At 42.1% G+C, this 14,024-nt stretch overlaps 2 protein-coding genes across 2 annotated transcripts in view; both read right to left on the reverse strand.

Moving 5' to 3' along the window:
• The window catches only part of Supt16h (suppressor of Ty 16 homolog (S. cerevisiae)), a 57,433-nt gene extending 49,277 nt beyond the window's left edge, over positions 1-8,156 (reverse strand). The window contains exon 1 of the mRNA XM_013029693.1: positions 7,791-8,156. Coding sequence (XP_012885147.1) covers positions 7,791-7,856 — 66 coding nt within the window. The 5' untranslated portion in view covers positions 7,857-8,156. The remainder of the gene's footprint in view (positions 1-7,790) is intronic.
• A 1,151-nt stretch (positions 8,157-9,307) lies between these two features.
• The window catches only part of Chd8 (chromodomain helicase DNA binding protein 8), a 44,167-nt gene continuing 39,450 nt past the window's right edge, over positions 9,308-14,024 (reverse strand). The window contains exons 33-35 of the mRNA XM_013029668.1: positions 13,088-13,100; positions 10,243-10,317; positions 9,308-10,049 (exon numbers count right to left, since the gene is read on the reverse strand). Coding sequence (XP_012885122.1) covers positions 9,402-10,049; positions 10,243-10,317; positions 13,088-13,100 — 736 coding nt within the window. The 3' untranslated portion in view covers positions 9,308-9,401. The remainder of the gene's footprint in view (positions 10,050-10,242; positions 10,318-13,087; positions 13,101-14,024) is intronic.

Here is a 14,024-nt window from a genome sequence, read left to right on the forward strand (position 1 = left end):
GCTCAAGTGGTAGAGTGCTAGCCTTGAGCTGAAGAGCTGAGGGACAGCCTAGGCCCAGAGTTCAAGCCCCATGACCGACAAAAATAAATAAATAAATATAGCACTTTAATCAAGATACAGGAAAGCCACTCAAATTAACTATGATTATCAACATAAACTTTAAATTGGATCACGATGTAGAGCAAGGTAACAGTATTAGGGAACAGTAAATTCTGTACCTTAGGACAAACTCTCCATCTGCCTTTCGTGACTATCTATTTAGAGGAACTAACTGGTCTGCTCTGGCTATTTAAAAACTAGCTTCCCACTCAAACATAACTTTATTGAAGATAAATAAAAGAACTCATTTATCATGAGAACTTTCCCAAAAGCTACATGAATATAAATATACAGTAAGAAAATAATATGCTAAGCCGGGAGCTGGTGGCTCACGCCTGTAATCCTAGCTACTCAGGAGGCTGAGATCTGAGGATCGCGGTTCAAAGCCAGCCCGGGCAGGAAAGTCCATGAAACTCTTAGCTCCAATAAACCACCAGAAAGCTGGAAGTGGCGCTGTGGCTCAAGTGGTAGAGTGCTAGCCTTGAGCTGCATAGCTGAGGGATAGTGCCCAGGCCCAGAGTACAGGCTCCATGACCGGACCCCCCCAAAAAAGTCCCAGGCACCAGTGGTTCATGACTATAATACTAGTTACTCAGGAGGTTGAGATCTGAGGATCTATGAAACTCGGTTATTTTGGTCCTGGGGCTTGAACTCAGAGCCTGGGTGCTGTCCCTGAGTCTTTTTGTACTCAAGGCTAACATTCTACCACTTGAGCCACAAGGCCACTTCTGGCTTTTTCTAAGTAGCATATTGGAGATAAGAGTCTAAAGGAGTTTTCTCCCTGGGCTAGCTTCGACCCACAATCTTAGACTCCTGGGTAGCTAGGATTATAGGCATGAGTCACCAGCTCCAGGCTTCTAGTAAACTTGTCTCCAATTAACCACCAAAAAGAGTGGAGTGGTAACTCAAGCTGGCAGAGTGCTAGCTTTGAGTACAAAAGCTCAGGGACAGGGCCCTGGCCCTGAGTTCAAGCCTGAGGACTTGGGCAGGGAAGGGGGGGAGTGGGAGGGAGGCGGAATGAAAGGAAGAGAATAACTGAAAGTACTTGCCTTTAAGGCAAGTAACTTTTTAAGGTTTTCAGAAAAACTATGATTTCTTAGGGCCAGGTACCATGTTATAAGTCTTTAATCCCAGCAACTTGGGAAGAAGAGCTGGAGAAAATCATGATTCAATACAGTACAAAACTTAGCACACCTTTAATTCAAATTATGTGCAAGGAGTCAAGGAAATCATGAGGCATTGCTAGGAATATCAAAAAATAACCAAAGCAAAAAGGTCTGGGGCATGGTTCAATGAATTAAGTGCCTGCCTAGTAAGCACAAAGCCTTGAGTTCAAACCTCAATACTGAAAAAGGAAAAATAAAATACAATTAAGCTTTTGTGCTCAAGGCTAACAACATCCTACCATTTGAGCCACAGCATCACTTCTAGTTGTTTTTTGATAGTTAATTGGAGATAAGGTCTCATGGACTTTCCTGTCCTGGCTGGCTTCAAATGGAGGTTCTCAATTCTCAGCCTTCTGAGTAACTAGGATTACACTAGTGCCTGGCTTAAAACTAATTTTTAAAGTGAGAATTAAGTAAAATGTAACAGAATGTGTAAAAGTTTATGTGAGATCTAAATAATAAAAGATGGGAAAATACAGAGTCAAAGAACACCAACCTTCCCTTTGAGCCAAATGGGTAATATAAAAGGAAAACTGTGTTTGTGTGTGCATGCGCACATGCTGAAGTTTGAAGTCTGAGCCAGGATACTGTCTCTAAGCTTTTTTCACTCAAGATTGGCGCTCTTTCCATTGAGTCACAGCTCTATTTCTGGCTTTTTGCTGGTTAACAGGAGGTAAGACTCAATGACTTTCCTGCCAGGGCTGGCTCTGAACCACAATCCTCAGATCTCAGACTCCTGTGTAGCTAGAATTATTGATATGAGCAAATAGCACCTGGCTTGAAAAAGGAAACATTTTTTAAAGTTCGGTTATAGTTAGGATTCTCACATAATTTATTACTGAAATTGTAGAGAAGGATGTGCCAATAACAGCCACACAGGAACAACAGGTGAATAGCTGAAGAAAAGGAAGGTCACTGTAATTAGAGCTTACATGAAAATCAATTCAAACCCAGACACCTGAAAGCTCAGAAATTTGGCTAACTACATGCCAGGGTGAACAGTTAGTAATAGGATACAAAAATATATATATACGAAGTAGATAGTTAAACAGGGACACAGTAGAGCATGTCTGCAATACCTACACTCAGAAAACTGAGACAGGATGATAATAAGTTCCAAACTACCCTGGACAACACACGACCCCAGCTCAAAAACCACCTCTACAAAGACAAAAACAGCCTGAAATGCTGGAGTAGAGTTCCAACAGCTCAGCAAAAGGGAGAGAGAACTGACAAATGGGATTGCATCAAGCTGTCCTTTGCACATCAAAGAACCATTACCTAAAAAGACAACTTATAGAATGGGAGATCTTTGCCAGGTCTACAAACGACAAGGGTCTAATACGCAGAGTATTCAAGACACTAAACCACCAAAGAATCAATCAACAGCCTAGTTAATAAATGGGTAAAGGAGCTAAAGAAACGTCTCAGAAGTAATAAGAATGGCCAATAAACACATAAAGAAATGCTCAATGTTTCTGGCCATAAAGGAAACAAACAACACTGAGATTCTATCTCACACCAGTAAGAGGGGCCATCATCAAGAATATGAACAACAAATGCTGGCAGAAACACAGGAAAAAAGAATCCTATTGCATAGTTGCTGGAAATGTAAAATAGTATAACCACTCTAGAAGGTGGTTTAGAGATTCCTCAAAACACTATACTTAGAACCACTCTAAGCCAGTTGCTGGTGGCTCACGCCTGTAATCCTAGCTACTCAGGAGGCTGAGATCTGAGGATCACGGTTCAAAGCCAGCTTGGGCAGGAAAGTCCATGAAACTCTTATCTCCAATAAATCACCAGAAAACCAGAAGTGGCGTTGTGGCTCAAGTGATAGCCTTCAGCTGAAGAGCTGAGGGACAACACTCAGGCCCAGAGTTCAAGCCCCAGACCAACAACAAACAAAAAAAAACCCCAAAAACAAAACAAAACAAAACCCTACTTACTCTATGTCTACCCAGAAGGCCGAGATCTGAGGATCCTGCTAGTGCAAGCAAGAAAGTGAGACTCTTGTATCCAATTAACCACCAAAAAACCAGAAGTGGCATTATGGCTCAAAGTCTGACAGTGCTAGACTTGAACAAAAACAGCTCAGGGACAGTGCCCAGGATCAGAGTTCAAGCTGCATAACTGACCAAAAAAAAAAAAGACACTTGCACATCCATATTTAGTGTTGCACTATTCATGATTACCAACTTATGGAAACAGCCCAAATGCCATACAATGGATGAATAGATCAAGAAAATATTATATACATATGTATATGTTTATACACGCACAAACTAGATGGGTATATATAATTTATACACACATATATGTAAGTATATATATGAGTGTGTACACATTATATTGTACTTAGAACTAGGTGGTGGGCATATACATTGTGTATACACACACACACATAAATGAAAGGGAATTTTCGTCATCTATCAGAAATAGATGTTATTTGCAGGGAAACGAATGGACCTAGAAAATTAAGTAAATCTACCTCAGAAACAAAGAGTGCATATTTTTTCTCACATGTGGAAGTTAGATCTAAACAAAACATACACAAGGTCATACACATAAAAACACAAATTGACTATAGTATGGTATATTCAGGGGAGGATTCCAGTGGTGTAACAATGTTACAATGTTATAAACAATGTTAGCCAGTAGATTAACAAAATGAATACCAGGAAATGTGTGTTTTTTTTTTGGGGGGGGGAGAACAGATGAATGGAGAGAGGAAAGGAAGGCAACTAGTCACATTGAATGTTCATATGAAAAAGGAACTAAATAATATAAGGGGGATGGATGAATTTGGAAAGATGGGGGATGATCATGGAAGGGGTAACATCAACCAAGATACACTATACTCATAAACTGACATGTTGAGTTGAAACCCCTTTATAAAAAACAAAAGCAGAAAACTAAGTTGCTGGGTACTGATAGCTCACACATACAATCCTAGCTACTGAGGAGGCTGAAGTCTGAAAAATTATACATTCATTAAGACTCAATTTCCAAAATAAACAGCAAAAAACCTGAGTTAAGCAAACACAAGGTCTTGAGTTCAAATCTGAATGATGGCAAACAAACAAAAAATAAGATAAGTAGAAGTAATTCACTGCTATTCTGAAAGTAATACAGGAAAAACCTAAGTGAGAAACTAAGCTAAAATGAAAATCAGCAAAGCAACTGTCAGAAGAATTGACACACTGTATCTTACTAGTTTTCACTAGCAAACTTCCTTTTTGGGATCATAGCCACCCACTATCCTAATGCTGACAAAAAAGAATTACATGAATGAATGCAATGGATTACTATAGCAAATTCTCTTCAAAACAGATGCAATTCTGGCACTTAGTAAAATTTTAAGTGATAAAGGGCAGACCTTATTCAAGGTCCTCCCACAGGATGTACTAAAGGTAAAGAATAGGTCTTATATGATAGATATGCCTGAACATTGTAACTCTCTCTCCAAGTTTCTGAAACCCACCCCAGGATGATAAGTAAACTGTTTCATCCACTGGATGACATAAATCATATTATATTAGCTAAAAATAATCACAATCCATAAAGGCTGGAAATCCTTGAATAAGGAACCAGTGAATACAAGGATATGGGAGAAACTTACAGCCTACTTTCATGATGCACCACTTAAAGCAGAAATAGGAGTTGTAATTCCTTTCTGCTCTTAGCAGGTCTAACTTAAAACACAAAAGGTAGGACTGGTGTAGACTCAAATGTCCAAAAAGAATTAGAAAACAATAGGAGAGTCACTAAGGAGATCTGTTCAATGTGCTGTTTGGTGGTGGTGTGTATGTGTGTGTGTGGGGGGGGGGGAGATGAGGGGGGGGTTGGGGATCCAACCCAGGGCCTCACACACACTTGGCAAGCACATTAGCACTGAATTGCACTCCCTAACACACTATTTCAATTTAATCATCAGTCTTATTTTCCGATCTCTTAAATGAATTCCTCATCTGTGGATTGAAAATATTTAAGGGAAAAAGGATGACATCTGTTCTGATCATGAAAACATTTTCTCCTTTTTTTTTTTTTTTTTTGTCGGTCGCGGGATTAGAACTCTGGGCCTGGGTGCTGTCCCTCAGCTCTTCAGCTCAAGGAGAGCGCTCTATCACTTGAGCTACAGGGCCACTTCTGGTTTTTTAAGTAGTTTATTGGAGATAGGAGTCTCACAGTTTTTCCTGCCCGGGCTGGCTTTGAACCGAGATCCTCAGATCTCAGCCTCCTGAGTAGCTAGGATTACAGGCGTGAGCCACAGGTGCCCGGCTCTCCTGATTTTTTTAAACAATGAAACAACTATTTATAAAGCACTTACATTTAGTTTTACACATTTGTACTGTATTACTATTATTTGATATGTTTGAGGGAGAGGGTATACTGAACTAATCCATCAAGATATTCAGAACAAAGAATAAAAAGGCTGATAGCAAGGAATGAAAAGGCTTCATGTAAGTGTGCAATATTGCAATTGTTTTAGGACGTAAGTTATGAAAAATGTAATTTATAATAAAAAATTTTATTTGATATAGCCTTAAAATAACTTGAACTCTGAATTACTGGGACTGCAAACAACCTCAAAGGTATATAATTTCAGGGTTTATGGTGGGAGAAAGGGCTTCTGATTATTAGTAGTATCTAAAGATGTATTAACCATCAGAAGATCTTGGGTGCTGGGGGCTCATGGCTGTTAGTCCTAGCTACTCAGGAGACTGAGATTTGAGGACTGCCAACCTGGACAGAAAAGTCCTTGAGATGCTTTTTTTTGGGTAGGTTGTAGGGCCTGAACTCTGGGCCTGGATGCTGTCCCTCAGCTCTTCAGCTCAATGCGAGTGTTCTACCACTTGAGCCACAGGGCCACTTCTGCATTTTCTGCTTCTGTGGTGCTGAGGAATCAAACTTAGGGTCTCATGCATGCAAAGCAAGCACTTTACCACTAAGCCACCTTCCCAGCCCTGTCCTTGAGATTCTTATCTCCAATTAACCACCAAAAAGCCAGAAATGAATGTGTAGCTCAAGTGGTAAAGTGCCATCTTTGAGTGAAAAAGCAAAAGGGATAGTGAGGGGCCCTAAGTCTAACTTCTAGGTTGGGGCATATACGCACGCACACACACACACACAAGATATTAGAAAAAAAAGTTTCTTCTACATATTCTTCAAATATAAGTGTGGGCTGGAATGTGGTTTAGTAGTAGAGCTGCTTGCTTAGCATGCATGAAGCCCTGGGTTCGATTCCTCAGTACCACATTAAAAGAAAAAGCTGGAAATGCCGCTGTGGCTCAAGTGGTATTGTGCTAAACTTGAGCAAAAAAAGCCAAGGACAGTGCCCAGGTCCTGAGTTCAAGCCCCAGGACTGGCAAAAATAAAAAAGGGGAAACAAATAAGTGTGATAGTGATGGAGTCTCTTGGTAGAAATGAATAAAAAAATTTAAACAAAATTACCATTCATCAGCATAAAGTTCTTGTCTGAATTTTAATAAAGTGAAAGAATCTATTTTAAATTGTTTAATACATTTAGCTTCAAAAGTTGAAATATGGCAGGAAAACAACCGACTCTTATTGCTTGCCTTCAGTACACTAATAATTTGAAAGATAATTTACAACGTTAAAATCAAGAGTTGATTATTTTTGTCAAAACATTTCCAGCTTCCAAGTCTTTATCATACTTACATACTATATATATATACATATATATATATATATATATATGTATACATACACAGACATTTACACAGCTCAGGCTGCACCACAGAATGCAAGCAATCGTTTGTTCAACTAAGAACTACTGTAAATACTAGTTTAAATTATGTGCACTTTTAAAACAACAAAACTACCCAGGCTTTCAAAGACTAGGAACTTCCACAGCTTTTTCTGAACACGTGCCAACAAGGAAACGAATGTTTTAGGCATTATCTTTGAAACAACAAACAAACAACTGTTACTAATGCCTGCGGGTTTTCAGCGTGAGGACTTGCTACTCACTGCGGGGCCTAGAGCATGGAACCACTAAGCAGGAGCAATGTTTTCAAACACCAGCAAGCCTCTCAAATGGGAAACGTGAGAAGCCTGACCACTACCCTTGCCCCTCCATCTCTTCTGAACGAGAGCAGTTAGAATTGTGGCGGGACACGGGGTGGAAAATTGTGATTCTAGAGGGCCAGAGCAACTGCGTGGGCGCCTGTGAACCCTGCAGGAGGGGCAGGACCGAGTGAGGGAAAAGAGGTTGCCTCTCGTAGGGCGGGAAGAAACTACGAGAGAGAGCTTGTAATGCAGGAACGGGGCTGGCACCGGGGGAAGATGGTGGTGGCCTCAGGGCAGAGATTGGGGGGGGGGTCCCAGTTACAAGGCAACATCCGTAGTCGCCTGCGGAGAATGATTCCATGGCAAAGAAAAAGGCGCGTGACTGAACCCGGGAATCCCTGACCAAAAGGGGGGAAAAGGGCGCCGAGAAACATGGATTATTATGGGATGGCTACGAGGGGCTCCTTGGGGGAAATTACGGATCATCCTTACCCGCCAATTACTGTACAGTCTCTTAACTCGCCGATAATAAGCATCTTTGTCCAGAGTCACAGCCATAGCCCCGGACACCGCTTCTCTTCGGGTTCCGAGAATCACGAGAGGTCCCAGCTCCGCCACCCGCTCTCGGCCCCGGAATCCCGCACTCGCTCAGTGACCCGGAAGTATCGACTTCACAGATGCCCTTTCCGCTTCCGGGTCCCGACAGCGTCAGCGCTGTACATGTTTTAAATCCTTTCTCCGTAGCGTGGAGGTGGGCAGAGAGAGAAAGAGAGATAGACATAAAGAGAGAGAGACACAGAGAGAGAAAAGTAAAGAAATGAATAAAATGTGCTAGGCAGAAAGAACCGATTTTCGCGGGGCATCCCGTCAACTTAGCCCCGCCGCGCGCGAGCCGACGTCGTCACGTGCCGCCCGGCCCCGCCCCCCGCCCAAGCCCGCCGCGGCTTCCGAAGAACTGTACGCCTACCGTCGTCTTACGGCGGAGCGGGAGGTGGGCGCCGGAGGCGCTCGCCCCGCCCTTTGCAAGCCGCGCGCGGTGAGGCCCACCCCAGCCGAGAAGCGGAAACAGCGGGACTCGGCGTGCTGTAGGGGCACCGGGTGCGTGCCGCCAAGGAACGGTGGGAAAACAAACTCTACACTGCTTAGCCTGGATTAAGTGCTCCAGGTGGCCACTGGGACATGGTGATAGACTTAGCCACAGAAAGTGAAATAAAATGCCCATGCTTCATCCGAACGATAGGATGGTAGAATGGTATTAGAAGAAACAGATGGCTTGGGGGGGGGGGCTCCAAAAACCCCAATCCCGCCCAATTCGTGAAAACATCCTTGATCAGAACCCCTTCTGCACCCAAGTGCAAGAAAAGTGACACTATTCAATTGCTTTTCCTCAAGCTCCATTATTTTAGTTTGAAACAAAATATGCATATTCTTGAAATTCTCGTCTGTTTGAAAAACTTGGACCCGAACACTTTTCCTATTATTTGCCTTAAACCATTCCCTTTTGGCTTCAGCGAATACATTTATATACATTTATATGTACCGTTTATACAAGTACAAATGACTTGTCTCTTCTACCCAAGGTAACTTAAAAACAGTATAGAACTTAAGTGATGTTAAAAATATCCATCATGCTTAAAACTAATACTTCTGTTGCTGTTTTTTTTTTTTACCACTTATAGAACAAGGGAAGAATGGAAAAGGATTAACTTAAATTTATTAATGCCAAGGGGAAGGAAGGTAACAGTTCCTGACCCTCCAGCTGTGTCCACAGTTCGCCAGGAACAGGCTCTGCCAGTGGCTAGGGCCAGCGCTACATAGTCTGTGGTTAATAGAGGTGTCTGGGGAGGGGTGAGCACACCAGCTGCTCTAGTCTCCTTTTCTTCCCCAGAAATGAGGAAGTGGTCATGTATTATTTTAGGAGTTCCCCTGACCACCCAATCCTCTCAAAATTAGGAGCAATCAGGTACAAGTTTTTTCCTTTTCACCTCTTGGAGTCTTGGGTTTTCCCATATCTCCCCTGCCCCTCCCGCTTTTCTGTAGTCCAAGGGCCAGAGTAAGTGAAAATTCAGCAGCCACTCAAGCAAGGGGGACTATGCTGGGGCTTCAGTCATCAGCATCTTCACTGGAGTCTGAGTTGGCTGGCATCATAGGATCATCAATGAGTGAAAAGTCTCTTTCTGAGCTATCATAGCCCTGAGATAAATCATCATCATCTTCATCCTCATCCTCATCCTCTTCTTCAGGTTGTAGTGGTGGTAACCGAAAGGCAGTACCAGAGGTGGTAGTTACTGGTGAAGATGGGTAGCCAGTGGCTCTCAAACCTGGATGGTGATGGTGGTGATGGTGGGGATGGGGGTGGTGGTGGTGGTGGTGGTGGTGATGAAGCATGGTGCTGGAGTCTACATGGGGGGATGATGCTGTACCGCCCATCACAAACGGCATAAAAGGCAAAGATGCAGAAGTGGCACTGCTGTGACCCAGAGGAGACACAGACTGTAAGCCACTGCTGCTGTGCTGGAAGGTATTATGCAGAGATAGGGACCCAGTGCTTCCACCCTGCATCAGGGCCATCATCTTAGAAAGGTCTGGTCGTGTCCTACGAGCCCGCTTCTTGCTGCTCTCCGGTGCAATAGGCCCTGGCAAAACTCGGTTGAAAGCAGTTTCAGCATAGTGACCCTGGGAGACAGGAATAAAAGATAGTAAAGAACAAGTGTGTGTGTGTGTGGGGGGGGGAAACAAGCCAACAGACTTCTAGATTAGTGTTTATTCAGTGATTGTGTCTTAAGAGAGGCCAAACAGGTGGAGTCAGCGATGGCTAATAATGGCTGAAGCATTTCAATGCTAAAGCTAAGAGCAGAGATCTGAAAAAAACAACCATGTAAACCAGGAGTTTTTTCCTTTGACTATACACTTTTACCCTACAAACCATTTCATAAATGCTTACCTTTGTTAGTAAAAGATCTAAGACTGTCAATAAATCAATGCACTTGCCTAGTGACGGTTGTTCACAGTTTACCATCTGAAGTACAGCAAAAGTATATTAACATTTATAGTTTTATCATATCAGATCTGGAACAGATTAACACTTCTTGAGCGAGGCACAGTAAGCCTAGCTGTAGTCTGAGCTACTTAGGAGGCTGAGATCTGAGGATTGTGGTTCAAAGCCAGCTTGGGTAGGTAAGTCTGTGGGATTCTTATCTCCAACTAATCAAAGAAAAAGCCAGAAGTGGAACTGTGGCTCCAGTGGTAGAGTGGGAAAGGGACTCAGAGATAGTGTCCAGGCCCAGAGTTCAAGCCCCAGGATGAGAAAAAAAAAAATCTGGATATCTAGTATACCTAGTATATCTAGTCTGGGTAGCTGTTGTCTTGCCAAATTTAAGAGAATAATTTTCCATGTAGACTGAACTGAATTTTAAATATGCTCTGATTGTAAGTTTTGATTAAGTTCTGTGAGGTTGGAAGTTACCCCTGCTTTGATGGGTGAAATGGCTCTAAACTCACACAACTGGTACCTATGTCTTTGGACATTCCAACCTAAGACTAACAACTGTCATGGAAACATATTTTGACCTTGAAATAAAATTAATTTTGTTGGACTTCTTCCTTCCTTCCTTTTTTGGCTTGAACTCAGTGCTGTCCCTGAGCTTTTTGCTCAAGGCTATTAGTGTTCTAGTAGTGTTCTACCACTTTGAGCCACAGTGCTACTTATGTGGTGCTGAGAAATCGAACCCAGGGCCTCAGGCATGCAAGGCAAGCGCTCTACCACTGAGCCACCTTCCCAGCCCCTACTTCTGGTTTTTCTAGTGGTTAAGAGTCTCACAGACTTACCTGCCTCCACTGGCGTTGAATTGTTACACTCAGATCTCAACCTCCTGAGTAGCTAGGTTTACAAATGTGAGCCACTAGTGCCTGGTTTGTGTGGATTTCTCTTTCTCTCTTTTTTTTCTGCCAGTCATGGGGCCTGAACTCTGGGTCTGGGCATTGTCCTTCAGCTCTTCATCTCAAGGCTAGTGCTCTACCACTTAAGCCACAGTACCACTTCCAGCTTTTTCTACTTATTTGGTGCTGAGGAATTGAACCCAGGGCCTCATGCATACAAGGCAAGCACTCTACCACTGAGCCACCTTCCGAGCCCTTTGTGTGGATTTCTAAAATATAACTATAGCTGGGAAGGTAGCTCAGTGGTAGAGCGCTTGCCGTGCATGCATGAGGCCCTGGGTTTGATTCCTCATCCTCAGCACCACATAAGCAAAAAGAAAAAAGCCGGAAGTGGCGCTGTGGCTCAAGTAGTAGAGTACTAGCCTTGAGCTGAAGAGCTGAGGGACAGCGCCCAGGCCCAGAGTTCAGGCCCCAGGATGGGACCAAAATAAATAAATAAATAAAATAAAACTATAGCACATAAATTCCTGCAGATCCTATTAAGAATGAAGTAACACAGGGGTGGGGGGTAGGGGGTGGAGATGGGAAGGGATGGGAAGGGGAAACAGAGGAGGCAACAATGCTTGATAAGAAATGTACTCATTACCTTGCTCATGTAATTGTAACCCCTCTATATGGTATTTTCCCAATAAATTTAAAAAAAATTTTAAAAAGAATGAAGTACCAGCTTTATGACCAGTTTTATACTAGGTGCCAATACTCTGCCTGTAATCTTAGCTTCCCAGAAAGCTGAGATCTGAGGATCATAGTTCAAAGCCAGCCCAGGCAGGAATGTCTGTGAGACTCTTACCTCCAATTAACCACCAGAAAACCAAAGTGGATCCGTGACTCAAGTGGTAGAGCATTAGCCTTGGGCAAAAAATACTCAGGGACAGGACCCAGACTGGGTTCAAGCCCCAGGACAAGCACACAAAAAATGGTGGGTGGGGAGGGGGCAAGAGAGAATTGTATGTTAGACCACTCTCTAGTGGCTCATGCCCATAATCTTGGCTGAATTTAAGAGACTGAGATCATGAGGATCACAGTTCAAAGTCAGCCTGCATTAAAAAAAAAAAAAAAGCCCACTTGTGGCTAGGCACTGGTGGCTCATGCCTGTAATCATAGCTACTCTGGAAGCTGAAATCTGAGGATTGAAATTCAAAGACAGCCCAAGCAGAAAAAGTCCCTGTGAGATTCTTATCTCCAATTAACTGCTCAAAAACTGAAGTGGAGCTGTGGCTCAAAGTGGCTCAAAGTCTTGAGCATAAAGAGCTCAAGTTCAAGTTCCACAACTGACAAAACAAAACAAAAGCCCAATTGTGAATGGAGTAGAACCAGGTGTAAGCAAATGTGAGGCCCTGAGTTCAAACCAGGGTACTGGCAATAGATACACAAAATAAATAAATAAAGTGCTGTGTAACACGATGCATGCTTAGAGTCTCAGCTACTAGGAAGGCTTACAGGAGAATTGCTCAAGCCTGGAGATTGTTGCCTGGTAATACATTAAAACCTGTCTCTTAAAAAAATAAGTACTATTTGTACTTAATTATATTAAATTTTCTTTGATTTCCTACAATATTTCTTAAATTTATCAACTCAAGGATTAGGAAATAATTGTATTGGAAGAAGTCCTTCTACATTCTGCTTGAAAATGTTGAGACAGATGGTTATCAGCCTTTTCTTCAGCCACTCCCTTATCAACCATTCTGCCGATTATTATATTGTTGGTTGAAGGGATAATAAAAGTGGAAATTAAAACATCCTTCCATGGAAACACTTTTATCAATACTTAGAAAATCTAATGAAGAATGATCAAACAAAGCAAATATACAAAAGTACTATTTCATTTTAAATGGATGCTACCAACCAACCACTGATTTACATCTGGTTAAAAAAATATAACTTCTAGATTAAGGTAAGCATAGCCAAGAATAAATTTTATAGATATTTTGATGAAAAGAAAAAAAACAGTTAATCCTAATAGTTAATAGTTAAAAAAATAGTTAATCCTAAATAGTGCATTATCATGATGCAGAATAAATCCAGAGACCAAAATTGTTATTAACTGTAAAACATGGCTTCCTTGATTTTTCCATTGCTGACCTATTAGTGATTCTCAATCTAATTGTTAGGAAACTGCACTGTCCCTCAGCTCTTCAGCTCAAGGCTAGCGCTCTACCACTTGAGCTACAGCGCCACTTCCACTTTTCTGGTGGTTTATTGGAGATAAGAGTTTCACGGACTTTTCCTGCCTGGACTGGTTTTGATCCGAGATCCTCAGATCTCAGCTTCCTGAGTAGCTAGGATTACAGGCGTGATCCACTGGTGCTCGGCTACAAGACTTTTCCTTGGTAACACTCCCAAGCACTCCTAGACTATAGAGAATTATGAAATTTTCAAGAGACTACCTAGGGGCTGTAGTTAAGTGGTAGAACACTTGCATAGTATGTTTGAGGCCTCAGGTTCGATTTCTGAATATTTACACTAAAGACTGCTACTTTTTGATGATGTGAAAGTTAAGAGTTTAAATGACTTGCCAAAATTCCCTTAGTTATTCAGAAAATAGGAAAAGCCCTAAAGGTTCTTTATACACAGGTTATTAATTCTTGTATTTTATATACTGAAGTACTAAAAATTCTGTAGAATTTTATGTCCCTTTTAAAAGACAGGGATGTCACAGGAGTGTACAAATACCATTAAAAATTCTCTGGTGAATAGGAAGTAATTTTCTTTTTTTTTGTCGGTCGTGGGGCTTGAACTCTGGGCTTGGGCGCTGTCCCTCAGCTCTTCAGCTCAAGGCGAGCGCTC

The sequence above is a fragment of the Dipodomys ordii genome, unplaced genomic scaffold, assembly GCF_000151885.1.
Source record: "Dipodomys ordii isolate 6190 unplaced genomic scaffold, Dord_2.0 Scaffold121, whole genome shotgun sequence".
Lineage (NCBI taxonomy): Eukaryota > Metazoa > Chordata > Mammalia > Rodentia > Heteromyidae > Dipodomys > Dipodomys ordii.